The 21,830-nt window shown below is 45.1% G+C and overlaps 1 protein-coding gene across 1 annotated transcript in view; it reads left to right on the top strand.

The window, feature by feature from the left end:
* Ccdc162p overlaps positions 1-21,457 on the top strand; it is a 145,398-nt gene extending 123,941 nt beyond the window's left edge. The window contains exons 37-47 of the mRNA XM_035440365.1: positions 1,575-1,724; positions 3,289-3,342; positions 3,994-4,161; positions 6,376-6,528; positions 6,776-6,910; positions 7,542-7,694; positions 9,103-9,312; positions 14,784-14,904; positions 18,663-18,787; positions 20,752-20,873; positions 20,959-21,457. Coding sequence (XP_035296256.1) covers positions 1,575-1,724; positions 3,289-3,342; positions 3,994-4,161; positions 6,376-6,528; positions 6,776-6,910; positions 7,542-7,694; positions 9,103-9,312; positions 14,784-14,904; positions 18,663-18,787; positions 20,752-20,873; positions 20,959-21,004 — 1,437 coding nt within the window. The 3' untranslated portion in view covers positions 21,005-21,457. The remainder of the gene's footprint in view (positions 1-1,574; positions 1,725-3,288; positions 3,343-3,993; positions 4,162-6,375; positions 6,529-6,775; positions 6,911-7,541; positions 7,695-9,102; positions 9,313-14,783; positions 14,905-18,662; positions 18,788-20,751; positions 20,874-20,958) is intronic.
* Positions 21,458-21,830: the final 373 nt, after the last annotated feature.

The following is a 21,830-nucleotide window of genomic DNA, read 5'->3' as shown; positions in this document are numbered from 1 at the left end:
GTGAGGTCACTGGCCACACCCTCACTGACCTCCCAGTCTTGAATGCATGGCTTCAGGTTTTCATCAGAGTCAAACCAGAAAGTTCCCTTCACCCACAAAGAAATCAGAGCTTTGAAGAGCACCTCAGCACCCTTGGCAGGGTGTCAACAGTTCCTGGTGCTCATTGCCCAAAGGTGCAGTGGGTAGCAGGGTGAAGGTGACCTGCCTTACCCCATTCACTGAACTGGGCCTGGAGAATGAGTCCCAGGGCTCTGGGCTTTTGCAGCTGGTTCCCTCCCACAGTTGAGAGTCACAGATTGAGAACCACTGATCTCCTCCCTCAACTGTGTCCCCACGGTGACAATAGACCTTACTAGTGACGTGAATACCTGTGGTGCGGAAATTGTCCTCAGATCCAATGGACCAGTCATCATGCCTGGATGATACAGTTGATGACTTTTTGAAAACATAACTTTTAGTATGTACACTTTATGTAAAAAATATTTTAATTACATGTACAAAATTGTGATTATATTATATTAGAAAATAGAAATACAGGCTGGGTGGTGGTGGTGCTTGCCTTTAATCCCAGCATTTGAGAGGCAGAGGTAGGTGGATCTCTACGAGTTCAAGTCCAGTCTGGCCTACAGAGCGAGTTCCAGGATAGCCAGGGGTGCAAGAGAAACCCTGCCTGAAAAAAAAATGAAAAAAGTGAAAAAGAAAGAAAATAGAAGTACAGGCCAAAGAGATGGCTTAGTACAGTGTTAGGTTCTCAACCTTCCTAACACTGTGACCCTTTAATACAGTCCCTCATGCTGTGATGACCCCAACCATAAAATTATTTTCGTTGCTACTTCATAACTGTAATGTTGCTACTGTTATGAATCAAAGTATAAATATCTGTATTTTCTGATAGTCTTAGGCAACCCTTGTGAAAGGGTCATTAGACCCCCAAAGGGGTCCAGAGTCACAGGTTGAGAACCACTGATCTAGACTTACATGGGTCTCCTCCCTCAACTGTGTCCCCACAATGACAATAGACCTTACTAGTGATGTGAATACCTGTGGTGTGGCAGAGACCAAGAAGCAGCTGTGGAGAGAGAGGGGGGGGGAGGCCCAGGTGGAACTTGCATGAGCAAGATGAAGAGTACTGTCCCAGCAGCTTAGGGTCCTGAGTTGAAAGCTGGGGGTATACTGTGAACTCTGACTGGGGAGCAGCTCTCCCTGTGTCTCCAGACTTCATCATAGAACTCAGAGTAGTTTCTGGACATGCATTCAAAGCTGGCCACCTCATTTATCTTCTTTGAAAGTAGAGCTAAATACTGCATTCTAATAGTTTGTCTCTTTGATTTATAACCTTTAAGGTTTGAGACACATGACGGGCCAGCCTCTATTTCTCCTCTTGTGCTTGGCTCTGCAGAGGTTCAGAGCACATCTAAGGGGGCTTGGTAGGACTGAGCCAATCAAGGTTTTGGTGTTGAGGGGAAATGAAAATGTGTCTACGAGCCAGAACAACATGTACCCTGAGCCCTGGCTTGGTGTGGCTGCCAGAAGCCCCGGTGGAGCCACCAAGAGAGACATCATTATCTTTTCAGATCACTTTCAGGAGGGACCACCTTGAAGCCTGCCTGCTCTCCCTGGGGTGTGATGTGATGGCAAGAGAACGCAGCAACTTTGAGACCTACTCCATGTGTTATGAGCATGTCCTGCAACATGCCAGGGAGAAGCTCAGCCAGAGGGAGCAGGTAGGTACCAAGGAAGTGAGGACCATGAAGGAGAAAGGATGTGGGCATGGAGGCCTCAGCGTCATCAGGCAAAGAATATCTGAGCAGGTGAGGAGAGCTGTTCTTATGATGAATCTGGGGGATGGAGAACAGTGCCCTCCATATTTCTTTCTCATTGGTTCCTTTTCTTGGGTCCTGGCACTCTCAGTTGTGAAGTTGCAAGCAGCAATGGGGTTGTAGACTGTAGAGGTTACCATGGATACAAGGCAAGACCAATAAATGGGGTGAGCCTTTGAGAAAGATCTATGACTGCTACCCTTCCCCCAGAAAACATCAATCTCCTTGTACTACTCCTGGTCTATCAGAGGATAGACATACACACACACACACACACACACACACACATAATCTGTCTTCATATTATCAGTCAATTTCAGTGGTAAGACCTTGTCTTAGTTAGGGTTTCTATTGCTATGTAGAGATACCATGGCCACAGAAACTCTTATAAAAGAAATCATTTAATTGAGGTGACTTACATTTTGAGAAGTTTAGTCCATTATTATCATATGGGACATGATGGCATGCAGGCAGACATGGTGCTGGAGAAGGAGCTGAGAATCCTACATCTTGACCCAAGAGCAATAGGAAGTGGTCTGAGTGTCACTGTGAAAGAAGCTTGAGCAAAGGAGACCTCAAAGCCCACCCCCACAGTGACACACTTCCTCCAACAAGGTTACACCTCCTAACAATGTCACTCACTATGGGCCTATGGGGGTCAATTGCCTTCAAATTACCACAGACCTCCTTAAAACTAGGTCCCAGTACCCATCGGGTCTCAGAGTCACTTTGTCATATAATTTTATTTTATACTTGGGACACATATGAAAGTGTCCAAAAAAATGAATGATGTATCAAGATATCAAACAGTGAGTCTTGGACTTGCCCATACTTGATGACTTCCCCATAGCTGAGCTCTGCTTCATTGTAGAAGCCTGGAAGTCCTGGTGTGTGTGTGTGTGTGTGTGTGTGTGTGTGTGTGTGTGCGTGCGCACATACACACACACATGTTCATATGAATTTCTCAGAAACTACACACCTTATTTTCTGAGACATATTCTCTCACTGGGACTTGGAGCTTGTCAATTCAGCGTGGCTAGCTGGCCAGCAAGTTTCAGGTATCTACCAGTCTCTGCCTTCCCAGAGCTAGGATTACAAGCATGTCCCACCATGCCTGCCTTGCATGTTATATTTTGATGTTTTGTTAGAAACCTCAAAATTTAATTGCCCATAGTGGTGCATCTTATAACCGCAGGACTTGGGAGATAGAGGCAGGAAGACCAGAAGGTTAGGGTCATTCTCAGCCATATATTAAGTTCAAGGCCAGCCTGGTATATATGAGAGAGGGAGGGAAGGAGGGAGACAGAGAGATCCCAAAGTCTAACAAGGTGCCAAGCACAGCCCAAGCTAGTGACAGGACCGGGGGCCAGAGGATCTTTGAATGCGGCTGTGTAGACGCCCACAGGAAGGGTTGCATGTGCACTGCAGTGCATGTGTGGTAGACTGAGCCCCATCCTCTCCTCCTCAGGAAGTAGACTTGCTTCGGAGAAGTCAGCTTCCTCCTGAAGACTGTGCTGGCCAGGTAGGTCAGTTACATACTCTTAGTCTGCCAGAAGCTGCTGTTGCATGCAGCAATCTCTTCTGCATAGGTCCTTGCAGGCACATTCAAGGACTGTATTTTCATTTTGTGTATGTGGTCTTCCTAAGGGGCATTTTTCCCCTAGGGTTTTTCTTAAGTTTCTTTGTTATGTATTGTTTGGGGAGGGGGCACTTGGCAGAATTATGTGGGCACACTTCTTTCTTTCTTTTTTTAAATGCCAGTTAGAGTGAATTTCAAAAATGAAATGGTATTTTGTTGAGGGGTCAAGGGAAGGCCAGTGTAGAGATGAAGGCCAAGACAGTTGAAGGGTTTATCAAAAGTACTGTGCTTAAGTACCGGGTCTTTGGGGCTCGTCCATTCATCACGTCAAGAATGTTCCATGCAGGGTGAGCAAGCGTCTTTCACCTCAGCACTTGGGAGGCGAGGCACATGAACGTTAGAAGCATCTGACCCTATTTGGGACTGTTGAGCCAACCTGAGGTTCTGCCTTCCCCAGCTACACAGTAGACCATTTGCCTTCATGAGATTACAAATGGAGACTGGGCTAGTCCACATGGAACTATTCTGCAGCTTGTAATTCCTCTGTTGCTACCCACACATCATGTTGTGTTTCTGCATTATTTCTGATACTAGGTTGCAGAGCTCAGTCATGACCTGATCATGGAAATCACCGCTCTGAGAGCCCAGCTCACAGATCTGGAAGAGGAGAGTCTGAACCTAAAAAACCAGATTAGAAAAGAAATTCAGGAGGAATACAGATCATTAGTGCAAGCTTTGTTTATGACCTGTGTACACATAAAGGCAAGTGTCTCACATCTGTGATCTAGGAAGCCCCGTGGCTGCATACCAAGGGACCAATAGCAGAATGGCCTTTGTGGTACCAAGAGATTCTTGAGCCCCCCAAATTTCAAGCAGGAAGGTTATGTTTGGTTGGAGGTTTGTTCTATTGAGACATGGTCTTGCTGTGTAGTATGGACTGGCCTGGAACTTGCTATGTAGCCCATGCCAAACTCAGAGTCAAAACATTCCTACTGCTTTAGCCTCCCTTGTGCTGGGATTATAAACGTGCACCACTATGTCTAGCCAGCTAGAAGATTTTGCTGAAGAGAGAATTAATGGTGGGTTGTCATTATTTTATTTTGTTTTGTTTACATTTGTGCATGTGTTAGCATGTACATGCCACAACACACATGTGGAAGTCAGATGGCAACTTGTAGAAGTCACTTCTTTGCTTTCACCGTGTGGGTCCCAGGGATCAATCTTAGGCCATCAGGCATGGTGACAATCACCTTTACCCACTGAGCCATGTCACCAGTCTGAGTTGTCACAATTCTTCCAGGATTAACACTCAATTTTGGAAAACTGAGTTGTTTTTTCTACAGTTGAGATCTAGTGGCTGTTGGAAAGAGGAGGCATTCTGCTTCAACTTCCCTCCAGCGTCTCTCACTGTTATTTCAGTTGAGTGAGACACCCAAGTGGGTGAGCTAAGGACCTCAGAGCCATGCTTGAGCGGAGCGAACAGCATCCTGAGAGCTTGTGGGCAGGTTTGGAATCTGAACTAGTTTTCACAGATCTGGTCCACCTTCTACATACCCTTCTGCCAGCCTTCTACATTTAGAATCAGGAAGCTACCAAGCTGTTAGTCAAGGGGCCTCCAAAAATGAATGATAGGACTCCCTTATTACACCACTGTGGAAGCTAGTTACTCTATAAAATTGAGCATCAGAGAGACAGATGCCCTATGCCTAAAAACAAGCCAGCAGAGAACTTGGTCACCCTACCCTGTGGATTTCGGTACACACCCACAATGCCCCACATTACTGGATATTCTCTTAAAGTTATCATGATTTTTCAATTTTTTTTAAAGATTTATTTATTATGTATACATCGTTCCTCCTCATGTATCCCTGCAGGCCAAAAGAGGGCACCAGATCTCATTATGGATGGTTATGAGCCACCATGTGGGTGCTGGGAATTGAACTCAGGACCTCTGGAAGTGCAGCCAATGCTCTTAACCCCTGAGCCATCTCTCCAGCCCTGGATATTCTCTAGAGCCAGCCCCATTTAACCCATAACTTCCCTCCTCTCTAAAGTCAGCCCCATTGAGTCCCCACTTCCCATCCCTCCCTGGGAGTTCCAGAATAGACCCTAGGGTTGTCTTATCAGCAGGAGACCCTGGTGAAGCTCTGCCTTTGTCCTCCAGGGAATATTAGAGATTTCTTCTTACTTGCAAAATACAAATGCTTACAAATATTAGAAGATCAAATTCAAAATGATGTAGTACTGCGGGAGTCTGTGAAGGCCTGTCCTGAGCAATCATGCAGGCATAAGAAGATAAAAAGTGGGCTCTAAGCTTCTCCCAGACTCAAGGAGTTCTACCAACCCCCAGAAGTAGAGAATCGCTGCCCAACTCCTTGGCCCCAAGGCAATGGCAATGTTCACACTGGTATCTACACTCAGGCTTCCTGACATAGTTTCTAACTGGGCATTCTCCTGCCTTCTTCTCTGGAGGAGTGTTTCAGAAATAAAATGGTGCTGTCTGTCCTCTGCTCAGCCCTGGGACTGGTCTACTCAGGCTGCCACAATAAAATGTTCCAGACTGGGTGACTAAAGCACAGAAGTTTATTCCTTCACTTCTCCATATTTAATGAAATTCCTGACCAGTGGCTCATCTACAATGACACACTCATTAGATTCTGCTCTGAGTGTACCTGGGAGCCAGAACTCCACCTTCCCCACCTCACCTCCTTTAGCCTGTCTCCCTGTCATCTCCCACGGCTCTGCCCACTGTCCTTCTGGCTCAATTTGCCCTGGTGTTGACAAGCAAGGCATGTTCTAGGACATATAAGTGGCCAAAAGATGAAGCCCTGTAGATTCAGGACAACACTTCAGGGCCCCTAATGTGCCTGCCTTGTAATCCGTGTGAAGAAACCTGTGTGGCGGGGTGCATTTTAATCCTGCCCTTCATGCAGAACAACACACTGTACTTCCTTGACCTGAGTCTGCAATTTTCAGGAGAAACTGGATGAGAATCAGTTTAATTTGATCCAGAAAATGTGTGAGCTCATCGGTGAAGTGAGAGCCGAAGGGATTGCCAACATAAAGCAGCTGAAGAAAGCCTGGGGCTCTGCCAGACCTGAGGAAGGAGCAAAAGAGAACACAGCCGAAGTTCGTGATGGCATGCTGCATTTCATTTCTTCCTAGCACCCAGCCCATCACTGGCCCCCTTAGTCTCCCCCAAACACTGTAGCAGCAGCGTTTTAAAGGGGCCCTGGGGTGGGGCTCCACATGGTCACGCATTCTTCTGGAAGGCACATTGCTGGAATTAGTATCCATTTTCTGGTTTAGGAACTGTGTGCCCTTCTGGGAAAAAGGACGCAGAGTGGCCTTTTCTAAAAGTAAGCCTTCTTGGCAGGAGCAGCTGTGCCCCTTGGAGCAGGCCAGCAGCGGCACCCTGGCTGCTATAGTGTGCAAAATGCAGAGCCTGGGCCGCTGGCGCCTGGCTGTGCAGCAGGCTCGCCTTACAGGTCAGCTGAGCAGGGCAGAGAAGGTGAGTGGTTGAAGAGAGGCCCCTTCGGTGCAATCCGTGTGTGTGTGTGTGTGTGTGTGTGTGTGTGTGTGTGTGTGTGTGTGTGTGTTATGCTATGCTTCTGACCAGGCTGACTGCAGTTGCCGTGCTAGTGGCAGGTGGCAGGCCCAGCCATGCTAAAGAATCTGGCAATTGGCAACTGATCATTTTCCCCCCTGGGAATAGGCAACCTTAGAGCCTTGGGAGAAATAGAAAAAAAAAAAAAAAAAAAAAAACAGACAGGCAGAACCAGCCGTGGCAATGAAAGAATGGTGCCTACTAAAGGCGAAGAAACCAGAAGGGGTATTCATTAAGGCTTGAGCTGCTAGCTTTGAATTTTTCCTGTGATGATATGAGGAAAAATATGCTTTAAACACATTCAAAACAAAGCTCATATGGGGAATGGTTTGGCAAGTTGCACTTTCTCAAAATCTGGATTTACACTATCTATGGAGTTATCCATAACTAATCCACACAAGCAATGGCCAGCCAGAGCTCTACTCTATGAGGAGTGTTAAAGAAGGGCCCACTGTGAGGTGCTAGCCAAGGCTTGAGACTGAAACCATAGAAGAGAAGTTTACTTCCGGTCTCACTGTGTTTGCAATGTTTGCAGGAATCTATTCACAGCCAAAGAGAATGCTTGAGAATCAAGCTCATGGCCGAGCAAGAAGTGGGTTTACTTCATCAGCAACTACTGGCTGCGAGGCAGGCCCTGGCCGAAGCTCACACTGACAACAGGAAGCTCAGGCAGCAGCAGGATACCCAGGTATTAGAACCCTGGAGTTAGCCACTGTGAGTGTGGCCATGAGAAGGAATTCTGTGGCTACTGGGAACAGACACCATAGCATCCTAGTATCTATACCACCACTGACTGGAGAAACACTGGAGTTAGTTCCCAAAGAAACTCAGGACAAACAGCTAACTGAGGTTCTATTAACATATCAAGGCCGGCTCTCCCAGCACCTCAAGTACCTGTTATTGAATCCTGGCTCCTCTCAGCACCACATACACACACACACACACACACACACACACACACACACACACACACCATACACACATACACACACACCATACACACATACACACGTGTACACACAACATACACCATGTACATACACACGCACATGGACACACAAAATACACACACACACACACACACACACACACACAGACAACTCCAACCCCTGAGCTTCACTTCCTTTTCTTCCCCTAGCTTCTTTTTTTCCCTCTGTAACGCAACCACTTTGGCCGTGTGGTTTCTCATGGTCACTCTCTTGCTCCCTCTCTCTTCTATTACTCTCCTACTCTTCCCTACCCCTCTCCTCTCAAGGCTCTGTCCAGTCTGCTGGCCATGATCAGTCTACTACTTTCTCTCTCTGCTCTGGATGCTTGCAGATGCCTCTGGTTGTATTCTCCCTCATATCTACAATAGAAACCTTCTCCTCAACCGTACCTGGGATCAGTCATGTCCTCATTTTCATCCAACTGGAACACAAATTCCAAATTGGCCCTTTACTTTCCTTCTGCTTCCTCCTCCCCCACTTTCACTTTTCTTTGCTCTGTTGCAGCAGGGTGTGACTCTGTAGCTCAGGCTGACTCCTGTTGTGCTCGGCTCCGTTTTCTTCTTTAACTATCTAGAGTCTGGCTTCCCAGACATATTTTGGGAGTGGAGACAGCACCCAGGGCAGAAGTACCCTTCCACACTAATGCTTCAATGGCATGTCCTTTCCTGTTCAGAGCTGAACACACACGCTGTTGATCCGCATGAGAAAGGCTTTATGACAATGCTAATGCAGCTTGCGGTTAATATGAGTATTTGGTGGCTAGGTAATTAGCATGAATAACATCATCTGATGTTTGTACTGAGAAACTCAATTTCTTGACCTGATAATGTTCTGGAGGGGGCATTAGCACGGTCTGGCTTTTGTTATACTTTGTTGTGGGTTCAGTTCCCTCTGACTGTTGTCTTGGGGTTCACAGTAGAAGTGCCAGGTGAGATAAGATCCCAGGATTCTGACTGCTTACCAGCCCAGGACCCATCAGGCTGTTGTCCCCAGAACCGAAGAACAGCACAGGCAGCCGTGCTGGAAGGGGGGGCTGTTATGTCACCCAGCCTCAGCTGCCTGCTTGTTGATTGCTTTCTTTCTTGCCTTGGCCCTCCCTTGCTGCAGGCTCAACTGCTGAGGGAGTTGGAACACAGAGTGACTCAAGACTCTGTCACTCGGCAGCAGCTAGAGATCATAAAAACATCTGGCATGGAGAAGCTCCTAGAAGACGTGGAGCAAAAGGAGCAACAACTGCAGCTCCTAACAGCAGAGGCTGAGCGGGCTTCAAAACTGGGCCAGCTGCGGTGGAGGAAAATGGACAGAGACCTGCAGCAGGTGAGGCCGGCTGAGCATGGCCCTGAGAGTCCTGTGGAGTCCGTGGAGCCTGAGGAGTCTGCTACCTGTGTAGTGTCTGTTCTCCAGGTCTCTCTGCTACCCCCACATCAGGCTCTCCTGCTCTGTCAGTTCTAGGCACACCAGAAATACCACCTGTATACCAACCTGGGGCAACTGCTTGGGAGTCACTGTTCAAGGTTCAGAATTCTAGTACCCTTGTGACACCCCTGAAAAATGTCTAGAAAGGAGCAAGTATCTGAAAGCTGTAATAAGTGGTTTTTATTTGGGTGTTTCTAGAAGTAAAGAGATAAACATAAAAAGCAAAAGTGGTTTGCAGACATAATTTTTATAACTACATCCCCCAGGGGAAATAGAAAAGGGCTCTTATAATGCAGGTATGGATTAATTCAAGCCTCAATAAGTAGACTAGAGAAGGTAATTCAATAGAACCTGATGCAGAAGGTCCTTCACACATATCCGTGAGTGAATAAAGCCTTTATTCATTCACTAGAAATAATAGGAGAAGAAAAGCAATTTGAAAATTAAATTGAACTATTACTGGTCAAGGGTTTCAAGGGCTTCAAGAGAAGTTCAGTGAGGAGCATTAAATTGAATTGAGCGAAGGCTAAACAAAATACTTTCGAGGCAATGGAGATGAGCTGCTGCAGAGTAAAAGAAAATTAGAATTGCACATTTATGAACTGAGCATGATGGCTAGTGTCTATAGTCTAGCAGGGGGAACACTGAGGCATGAGGATTGCTGTGAGTTTGAAGTCAATCTAAGCTAAATAGAATACCAACAAAAAACTTACCCTTTCTTGTGCCCAAATTCTGAACCCCAAAATTGCCAAGAGGCCCATTCTGATGCAAAGAGTCTTTTATTGTTTAACAAGTTAGCTGTATTAATTCAGGCCCTCCATCCATTGGATACCTCAGGTGGAGTGAGAAGGGTCTGAAGGGGCCCATGAGGCAGGGAATTTATTGGGTAGAACAAGGGGAGTATTTAGGGGTACACAACAGTCTCAGGATTGGTGCACTTCTGGGGTTGGGCAACCTGTCCTGTGTTGATTGGTTAACTGGTTGCTATGGCCTATAGACCCTCCCAGGGCAGTTGCTATGCTCTGCACACCACTGTTACACCACTTTTACCATAAAGCATGTCCAGAGCCCACCAGCTAACTTCTGATTGGTTCCTTGCCACAAGGAGAGTATCTGACCTCCTAGTGACTAAGGCAGGTCCAGCAAGGTCAGAAGGCTGGAAACTCAGCAACATATGCTGAGTCAGAGGCCTACATCTTGCTGGGTCTTTTCTGCAGCCTGTCATGGCTACTAAAGCAGGGGGCTGGGTGAGGGTCTGGTCCCTTCACCTTTGTGGGACATGGTGGCACCCAGGAGGCAAAGGCAGGTGAATCTCAGTGAGTTCGAGTCCAGCCTGGTCTACAAAGCAAGTTCTAGGACAGCCAGAGCTGTTATGCAGAGAAACCCTGTGTCAAAAAAAAACCAACAACAAAACAAAAACAAAAACAAAAAACCCGTACCTTTTGAGCCTTAGATCTGTTCAAATGATGGGTAGTTCAGTTAGGACTCCCGCTGACTCTTACAGATGAGCTCAGGGGTATATACCTCAATGGCATGCTTTTATCAGAGGCCCCCTGCTATATTATAATCTCAGGAAGTTCAGGATCTCCTGGAGCATGCTTCAGGCACGAATTTGGTAATAACCCTTTGGATAACTTAGGTGGGTGCATCAACCCAAGAGGTACTTTTCCCCCCAAAGTTAGGAAAAGAATAATAGTTCAGGCACTAACCTCATAATGACTATTAATTAAAATCCTGATGCCAAACTAGAGGTGATGATGCACCCCTTTAATCCCAGCACTTGGAAGGCAGAGGCAGGAGGATTTCTGTGAGTTCAAGGCCATCCTGGTCTACAGAGTGAGTTACAGGACAGCCAGAGCAACACAGAGAAAACTCTGTCTTGAAAAACAAACAAACAAATAACCCCCACAAAACAAAAACAAAAACAAAAACAAAAAAACCTTGAGCTGTCCAGCCCTTTGCTCCATCAGCTGCTGGCTATGAGGAGAAATCTAGTGCCCAGATCCTTCAAACCTGCTTAAATAAAAGTAGTTATCTGTATTATATTTTCCTATTACTGTGGCACAGACCACTTAAGGGAGGAAGTGTTTCTTTTGGCTTACAATTTGAGGGGATACAGTCCATCATGGCAGAGAAGGCAAAGATAGCAGAAGTATAAGGCTGCTGGTAGCATCGGATCCCCCATCAGGAAGCAGAGAGCAAATGAGAAATAGAAGCAGACTATAAAATTTGACTCCAGTGAAGCCTTTCTCCATGAAGGTTTTACTTCCTCAAGGTTCCACAGCCTTCTAAAACATAAGCTGGGAACCAAGTGTTTAAACACAAGCCTATGTGAGACACTGCACATTCAAACTAATCCTACATTAATTGTTATTTTATTTATTACTTAACTATTGTTGTTAATTGTTTGATGGCAAAGACACTTAAGGCAGTTAAAATAAATGGAGGTTTTTCTCAATAAACACACTTGTCCATCAAAACTGCTGGCTCTTTCTGAACTGTCTCTCTCTGTCTCTGATAGCCCTTGTGTCCCTGGGCTTCTCCACCCCAAGAGGTAATTCTCAGTCAGCAAAAGGCCACTAAGATCCCCTCCCCTCCCTGCACCCCTGGCCCATGGCCAGCAATGGCTTCTTTAGCCCACCTCTAACCTACACCTCCATAGATGAATAATGACCTACTGACTTCAGACAACACCTGTAACGATTAATCTTTCCAACAACTGCCTGAGCTCTGTCACCATGTGGTTGCCAGAAATAACACACAGAGTCTTATATTAGGTACAGTGCTGCTGGCCAATGACTGGGATTTCTTATCTGCTATCTCTGTCTTAAGTATCAACCATAATTATTAATCTATATATTTATAAAGACTTATTGATGATGCTGGTGGTGTGTGTCCATTCTTCTCGGGATCACATGGCGACGACACAGAGAAGAAAGGAGGAGGAAGAGGAAGAGAGCGATTTCCTGCTTGTCTCCGCTTATATTCTGAGTCTTCCTACTATGTCACTTCCTGCCTGGATCACAAGACTAATCTTTACTACATTTCCCAGAATCCTCCTTGACTCCTAGTCCCACCTAACTTGCTTCCCTATTGGCCAATAGTACTTTATTCAACAACCAATAAGATAAACATACACAGAAGAACTTGCCCCACCAAACACCCCTTGCCTGTATTGTGCCTGGAAAGGTCACTTAGAGCTTAGGCTTTGGAATCACACCCCCAGCTGTAACTGGCTGGGTGACTTTGACACTCTTGGTGGCTTTTCTGTGTGAGTCTCTACATCAGTACAAAAGAGATAACAATATACCTACTTCATAGGTTTGGAGGGAAGATGAAATGTCTCAGATCCTGGAACAGGAACTGATGGGCAACTTTCAATGGGAGTTAGTGTTTATGTTTGTGATGGGACCATGAACGAAAGACAAGCAACAGAAACAGATAGATAAGCCTGGATTCAACCCTCTCCTTCAATGATTGAGTTTGGCCAAGGAGTTTGTACACACGGAGGGCCCTTAGTAAGCTTGTCTCTCCCTTCTGCTAGTGCCTCTCACATTTCCTGAGTCCTGACTTGGCTCAGGAGCTCTTGCTGTGCTTCCTCCACCCCCACCCCCAGAACAAGGGCCTGACACACACACCTGGCATTCACAGGACTATGGACCTGTTTCCCATGATAACACCCTGCTAACCTGGAGCTCTAGTGAGCTACTGAGATCCAAACTGCATTTGGGGGAAACCCACACACAGGGGCAGGGACTTTCTGTTTAGATTAAAAAAAAAAACTGGACTATAGTTTGAAGTTTTTTCTAGGGATGAGCTGGGGTGTTTGCCAGATCCAAGAGTGCCTGGCATGCATGGAGCCTTGAGGATGACCCATGTAGCACCACTTAGACTGTACATGACTGTGACCCAGCACTTGGGGAGCAGAAGCAGAATCAGGGGTTTGAAGCCAGACTGGGCTACATGAGATCCTGTCTCAAAAATCAAAGGAGAGACAGATACACACACACACACACACACACACACACACACAGAGAGAGAGAGAGAGAGAGAGAGAGAGAGAGAGAGAGAGAGCCAGAGAGAGAGAGAGAGTCAGAGAGAGTCAGAGAGAAAGGGAGAGAGGTTACCATAAATAGACATTTATTTATGACACTTAAGTCTGAAAATGAGGTCTTAACACCAGATTGGTTCCTTTTAGAGGTTGTAAGGAAAAAAAAAAAAAAAAAAAAAACCTGTCCCGTGTCCCTTCCTAGTTTTTGGTGGTAGCTGATAATCTTTGGCCTTCTTCCCTTTGGTGATCTAACCTTTCAATTTCTGCTTGTGGTATAGTGGCTAGTTCCTTAGGTGTCCCTCTCTTTGTCTGTATCCTATCAATTCTTCAAAGAACAGGGGCAATAGTCTTTGGATTTCAGGCCCACCCAAGATCCAGTGTGACTCCATCTACTTAAGCATATCTACAAAGACCCCATGTCAAATAGAAGTCACATTCCGAAGTTCTAGATAATTGTTAGTTCTGAGGGGACAGTATTCTACCCACTTTAGTATGGGTTTCTTCTTCATCATTGTTGTTATGGTTAAAAACAACTAGGGGCTAGATTTTAGAAGAGAAATACCTGTGAAATATTCAGATGAGAGACACTTTGGGTCCTTCCCCTGCCTTGCTAGGGGATGTTAGGTCATCGTGCAAGGAGAGAGCTGGCAAAGGATATTATAGCTACAGGAAGTAGGCTTTTCTCAGACACCAAGTGGGGGAGTGCTGCTCAAGGCCTTCCCAGCAAAGACCAAACCATGATGGAGATCTGGGAGAGGGTCCCTCTTTCCTCGGCTTAAACTGTCCAGGGTCTCCTGTGGGTCCTATGTAGATGCTACGAGCTGGCCTCTAATTTCCCCTATCCATCCAGTGGAAAAGAAAAATGTTAAAAACAGTGGATAAAGGTGCTTGGCTACAGATTTGATGACCTGAGTTTGATCCACTGGAGCCACATGTTGTCCCCACAAGTTGTCCTTTGACAACCACACAGGCACCATGGCATGCAGGTGACCAGACACAGACACAAATAGGTAAATAGGTAAAAAAAAATAAGTAAATGTTTTATAAAGAAGCATAAAGTTGTAAATGAGCTCCTAGTGATTGTAAAGCAAGGATTCCACAGATGGCTTGTGGTCCTTGGTATTTAATTAAGTTTACTTTAGCTATTCCTTCTCAGGAGGACAAACTTAGACCTAAGTTCAGACTGTGAAGGACTCTGAAGACTGACTGCTCATCGTGGGGTAGCCTTGGACCCTCATTCTCCTTCAAAAGTCACCCTGGAACCAAGGGAACTAAAGAAATTACCATGCAGAAATTCCTACTTCCCACCCTCTCTCCTCAGATGAGAAGCCGGCTAGCTCAGGAGCGCAGTGTGAAGCTAGATGCCTTCCACCGTGTGCGGGAGCTGCAGAGTCAGCTTCATGACATGGAGCAGCCATCTCTCCAGATGGGCTCCTCGAGTGGTAAGCACACCCTCCTCTGGCTAGAAGAATTATCCAGTCTTGGGGGCATGAATTGTAGGGGGACCTCCATGACTCCAAGACTAGGCAACAACCCAAGTCAAGGGAGTGGGCTCTCTGTGAATGTGGACTGAATGAATAACATATGGATAAAACAACACCACCAACAATAAACTTCTGTAATGATTTACATTATCTACTTAGTTCAATCAGTCTCAGTTGGTTAGAGGATCGTGTAAAATGCCACCTGAAGAACATTAAGAATTGCGTTGCCTGTTGGGGAGTCTTAATAATTTGCGGTACCAATGACATTTCTGAGGTGTTATTCATAAAGTCCATTATGACTGTTGGGTGCTGGAGCTCGGGCTCCTGTGGAGACGTCCATCAGAGTGGTCCTCTGGACAACGTGGTCAGTGGGCAGCATGGCATCAGACCCAGGATCACTCTGTCAGAACTCTCACCAAATGTTGGTGACCATGCTTGGGTCATTATTAGGATCAGTCAAGAACTTCCTTTCTCATCTGCAGCATAGACTGGTTGGGTGTGCAGGCTTTTGAGAGAGACCACCAGACCCCTGTAACTGCTAGCCATGTGACTTGAAGCAGGTTAATTGACCTCTCTCACAGTGTGGATGCCTACCTCCAAGCCTTGTTCTCCGAATTAAATGGAAGAACGCCCATCTGACACATAGGGTAGTCTTCTGTCAGTAATTGTACAGATGGGTACTACAGTTTCATACGTGTGTTTAGTTCTTTATCTGTGCTTCCATTTGGCTGCTTGCCACCATGAATGAACTGGGAAAATACAGTCTTTGAGAAGCAAAGTCGAGTGAGGTGAGGCTCACTAAGAACACAGCTGGACTTGTCCCTGAAACCAACATGCCCTCCTCCTCCGGCTCTGAGCTTGCTTGCCTTGAAGTGTCCCTGCCTCAACCTAATTATCCCTGCTATGCCAGCCCTACGACCACTGCTGTCAAGCATTCTACATGCCATTAGCTATGGAGTTTTTCTTTCTCTTTCCTGCTACTTCTTTCCCACCAGACAGACATCTCTGTAATGCCTTCTGGGTAATGTCTCCTAGGACCCTCAGTATCTGCACATTTATGGAGAAGAGCCAGAATGAGGTACTCAGGAGGTCCCTCCTTTCTTAGATGGGGGGCAGATTCTTTTCTAGCAGAGAAAGAAGTTACTCCGGGCTTCAGGCCTAGCACATTGTGGAGAGGTTTTGTAACTGGGTTGTGGCACCCCACACACAGGCAAACAACTGAGAATTGAATCTTTAAACTGTGCTTTATTCACGGAGCCAGCAATCCAAGAAGATAGTGAACTAACATGGTAGAAATCTGTCTTCGGTCCCATCACAGGCAGCAGATTACATGGGGGTGGGGCAAAGGCTGTCAATTATTGGTGAGTTCCCCCTTGCTCCTCTGGTCAGGTGACCGGTCTTGTCTTTGAGGTTTGTGGTAATGGTACTTTTCTCCTTATTGTCTCCTCTCTGCCGAGGCAACTTCACAAACACAAAGGCCACCAGGTCTTGCCTACCTAGATTGAAGGTTAACTCAGAACAAACAATGTAAGTGCAAATGTGCTCTTGAGGCAGGCAAAGGGACCTGGTGCCCTCCTTCTAATCACTTGGCAGCCTGGTGGCTTTACCTGCATGTTCTATGCACACAGCACTCTTCAAACAATTCCCCTAGCAACCTCAGATCTCATCCTACATGGGACTACAGTAATGTTACATAGTAACAATAATCAAATGCTAACAGTTTCTATTTGAATATATTGAGTCAGCCTAAGCTGGTAAGTCAAACTGTGCCCTCAAAGTAAACTTTTGGGGAGATTGCCCTACTTGTCATCTTATGCAATCGGGTGTGCATGTGATGATAAGATGCATGATGGGAAAGGATTATTCGTAATAGGAGAAATGATTATGTGACCTAATCTATCTGTCAAAATAGAGAACCAACTGGGCGGTGGTGTCAAACGCCTTTAATCCCAGCACTTGGGAGACAGAGGCAGCTCTGAGTTTGAGGTCAGCCTGGTCTACAGAGTGAGTTCCAGGACAGCCAGGACTGTTGCATAGAGAACCCCAGTCTCGAAAAACCAAAACCAAAACCAAAAAAAAAAAAAGAAAGAAAGAAAGAAGGTAAGAAAAGAAAAAGGAGCAAGCAAGCAAACAAACAAAAACAACAAGAAAAAAATTGAGAACCATCCAATCTCGGCACATTAGGAGCCTTCTCCTGAGCCCTACAAGAGAGAAGCCTAAATAATAACTGGGACCTTGGCGGATGTGCCCTCACTCTTTCGGCCGACTGTCAGTCTTGACAGGAGGCCTCTCTCTCATCTGGCTCTTGTCTTGCTTTGAATAAAGCTGTCTTGTTATTTTTGCAAATCTGTGTCATCCCCTATCCCAATCCTTCAAAAAGGAGCCGGAGAACCCGGAAACCCAGCCTGGCCTCCCACCCAGGTCGGATGTGGTTAGCTGTGTGAGGAGGGTAGTCCCTACAGTGCAAAGCTGAGAAGTGGGTGGGGCCTTTAAGGGGTGGAGCTTAGCTTGGAGGTCCTTTGGTCTCCGTGGTGCGACCCCTCAAAAGGACTTAGGTAGTTTCTGTGGAGACCCAGGAGACTGGGTTTCCCGTTTGTGGCTTCATAGCCTTGTTAATAAAAGAATTTAAAAACAGACTCGGAAAGAGGAAGGAGCATTTTGTTTGAATTTGAGAGGAAAATAACAAGGCAGATAAGCAGTCATCTCAGCATCAGCTGTGAGGAAGGTGATGGAGAAGAGAGAGCCGCCTTCTGAGTTAGGATGGAAAGAAGCTGGCATTTTCAGCAGCAGAGGCCAGGGAGCAGCTGCAGGGGACAGAACTGTGCGGCTGGTGTTCTGAGACAGAATAAGAATGAGGGGGAGCAAGCTGGGATTAAAAAGAAGGAAAAGAAAAAGGGTTGTTCTTTTCAGTTAGAACTTCAGAGAGGCAGGTGGACTTTATTCCTCCTGTCTACTTATTCCTGAAGGATGGCCTTCTGGCCAGTTGGCTGCAGACCCATTAAGATGAATCTTAAGGGAAAAGACACTAGAGCGTATAATTGGTTCTGTCAACCACGGGCAAACAAACAAACAAAAAACAAAAACAAACACAAACAAACAAAAAACCAAAAACCTTTCTGAAGGGGGAGGTCCTTCTGTGTATATGTTTATCTTATTGGTTGATAAATAAAGTACTATTGGCCAATAGGGAAGCAAGTTAGGCAGGACTAGGAGTTGAAGAGGATTCTGGGAAATGTAGTAAAAAGAAGTCTTGTGATCCAGGCAGGAAGTGACATAGCAAGCCGACTCAAAATATAAGCAGGGACAAGCAGGAAATTGCTGTCTTCCTCCTCCTTCCTTTTCTGTGGAGCCGCCATGTGAGCCCAGCGAGAGGACACATGCTGCCAATGTCCACAATCAGATAAGTCTTTATAAAATATATAGATTAATGATTATGGTTGATAATTAAGACTGAGCTAGCAGATAAGAAATCCTAGTCATTGGCCAGCAGCATTGTACCTAATATTAATCTCTGTGTGTTATTTTGGGCAACCACGTGGCGATGGGGCTCTGGCTGCTGGTGGAAAGATTTGTCATTACACCTTTGTCCAAAGTTTGATATCACCACTTGAACTAAATGGCTAGTTTAAGTTCTAAAAGTTTACAAGTTAAATCTGTGTGTGTACATTGCAACCTGAGGTCTACTTTCTTTTCTTTTCTTTTCTTTTTCTTTACAGGGCTTATATCCCAGATCCACTGCCCCCTAAACTCTGCTTCAGCATTATCTAGATGCTCTCACCATTTTCCAAAGACCAATCTTCCTAGCAATAAAATGACAAGACGGACTCAAAGACCAAAGACTGTGAGTGATGCTAAGCTTGCTTATACATAGGAAACAATGAAGACATTTATACTCGGTGTTACAAGTCTAGGGTGATTTCAAACTTGCATTAGAAAAATTCTGTATCTGGATGTTAGCTAGGTAGTTTGGATTTGTTTTACACAGTTCTAGTGTTGAAATAAGCCCTTGGGCACCTTCTGTATTACAATTCACTCAAAGGCTCTGGAAATCAGTCCAGAGCCTTGCTGTATTCTCCTTGAATTTCTTTTTAAATCAACTACAGTTATTATTAGTATCAGGCCCCTTATCTGAATTCCCCCTGCCTCCATCTTTTATTTATTGATTGCTCGATTTGTTATATTTCATATACATATACCTGCATGTTACAGCATGTGTGATGGAGGTCAGGGGACAAACTGAAGGAGCCAGTTCTCTTTCCACCATATTGGTTCTGGAGATTAAACCCAGGCCATCAAGCATGGCAGCAAGCCCCTTTACCTGTTGAGCCCTCTCACAGACTCCAAACTTTGGTTGTGTTGTTTTAATCAAAAGTGTGATTCTGCAAGTGGCAGTCTAGTTCTGGGTAGAAGCTCATTGTAGAGTTTAAAATATACAGTTAAGAAAGGGTGGGAGATGAGAATGAATGAGGCCTTACCAAATCAAGGCCATGTCACTATCATCACCACTCACTCCACTTCTCGGTCTGTGCAATCTTCTTCCCCTAAAATGTGAAATTCTAGTAACATTGTCCTTCAGTGCTCATAAGGAGTTGGTTCCAGGACCCCAGTGGGTACCAAAATCCAAAATAGTGTAGCATTTGCATATGGTCTACACACCATCTCCTAATCTCCTATACACTTTAAATCACCTCTTGACTACTTACATTTAAACAATGTAAATAATTGTTATATCACTTAGGGAATGTTGACTGAGAAAAGTCTGTACATGAAGTACAATTTTGATCTTTTTCGAATATTTTTGATCTGTGGTTGGTTGAGTCCATGAATATGTCATGGAGAAAAATCAGTGTATTTGTTTTTGTAAAGGCCTTTTACAAAAGAGACCACTGTGTGTGTGGAGGAAATAAGAAAGACATCTTGTGATTCAGCCCATCTTCTGAAAGCTCTGAGTACTTTGGGGGTGTTGCTGGTCATAACCCTTGTGGTTGAAGAGGCTAAGTAGCTAAATGCATCAATGGAGACCCACTGTGTATGAGAAACCTGGCAGGCTAATGGACTAGGTTAATGGGTTAGCGATAATTGTTTGTTGGTTATTTCCAAATAAACCCTACTAAGATTCTAAAATAAACCACTGAATAAACCCTATCATGAAGTATTTTGTGGTTCCATGAGCATGGGTACAACAGGAATCCCCAAGCAAAAAATATGAAGTCCAGGCAACAGACCGCATGAGCTTGAGCCCCTCCAAGCCTATCTATGGTGTGACTTTCTAAGTGAGGAGTGGGAGATAAGACAGAAAAATGTTGACAGACAGTAATGTACATGACTGTGATATATACACAAATGATTTTCTAAAAAAAAACAGTACAGTGTTGCCACAAATGATAGAACACTAGAGTGTTTAGGTTGTTTTCTGCTGGCAAGTCTTTTCTTCCTTACCTGGAATGCCTTTCCACAGATGCATTCATTCTTGACTAGTTCTCTTATGACAAGAAGGCCCACCAAAGGCCACCTCCAGACAGAACCAGTGATGTTGGTCTCCACAGCAACAGTGCCCCTTGCTATGTCATAGGAATCCTTCACCAGCAGGGCAGTGGTAGTACATGCCTTTAATACCACCAGCACTGGGGGTGGGGGTAGAGGCAGGCAGATCTCTGAGTTTGGTGAGTTTGAGGCCAGCTTGGTCTATTCAGTCAGTTCTAGGACAGCCAGAACTGCACAGAGAAACCCTGTCTCAAAAAAAAAAAAAAATAAATCCTTTGCCACCTACCTTTAAAATATACCCTTATTAACTTGACATTGCAGGTACCAATTAAGAACAAAAGAAGGATTGATGATGGCTTTCTACCCAATGTGGCAGAAAATGTTCAACTTACAACTTCCCAAGTCCAAACAGCTCCATCCAGGATTTCCTTCAGGCATGATAGGTAATCTTTTTTGTGTGTCTGTTTTATTTCTGTGTGCATTCAGATGGATAAAGATGACTCCAGTTCTATTATACTTTTCATTCAGCTTTTCTTCTCAGCATGTGGCAGACAGTATTGAAGAACTGAGATGAATTCATCGAGTGTCCAGATGAAGCCACATTTGGTTCCAGATTTGAAAACATTCAAACACTGGTTTGCATTCTACAAGCTCTCTCTGGCTCCTGGCTGCCCAGCAGTCTCAGTTTGAGTACTGAGTAACAAAGTAGGCAGAGTGATCTCAGACAGAAGGCCTTGATGATGAGCCATCCTTGCTAAGAAGTGAAGACCCTGGCCTGGGGCTGGTCATTGGTTAATAGTGCTGGCTGCTCTTAGGACCCTCCCTTTAGTTCCAGCTCCCATTTGGCAGCTAACTATTATCTGTAACCCTAGTTCCAGGGGATCTGATGCCCTCTTCTGGCATCTGTGGGTACTGGGCACGTATGTGGTACACATACATACATGTAGGCAAACATTCACATAAAATAAAAATAAATCTTTAAAAAAAATGTGTTTCTAAAAACCACTATATTTCAATAAAGATTCATCCAAACAAATTTCAAAGCACTTTTTATTTTATTTAAATGTATCATCCTTTCTTAAGTCTTTTCATTTTTTTCCTGCAAGTGCTAAAACTCTTTTATTTTATTGTCTTTTTTTAAAGACATTTTATGTATGTGAATGTTTTGCATGCATGTATGTATGAGCACCACATTCATGCCTGTTGCCAGAAGTGTCATCACAAGAGGTCATCAGATTCCTTGGGACTGGAGTCATAGATGGCTGGGGTGCTTCAAATAAAATCGGGGTCCTCTGCAAGAGAAATGCTCTTAACCACTGAGCTCTCCAGTCCACTTTAGTAAAGTCTTAATCCAGATTAGAGAATCTATCTTGGGTGAAAAAAAGAGATGAGTGGATCAA

This window comes from Cricetulus griseus, chromosome 2, assembly GCF_003668045.3.
Source record: "Cricetulus griseus strain 17A/GY chromosome 2, alternate assembly CriGri-PICRH-1.0, whole genome shotgun sequence".
NCBI classification, from domain to species: domain Eukaryota; kingdom Metazoa; phylum Chordata; class Mammalia; order Rodentia; family Cricetidae; genus Cricetulus; species Cricetulus griseus.
Note: the sequence above shows the minus strand (reverse complement) of the source record. Positions and strands in the feature narration are given on the sequence as shown.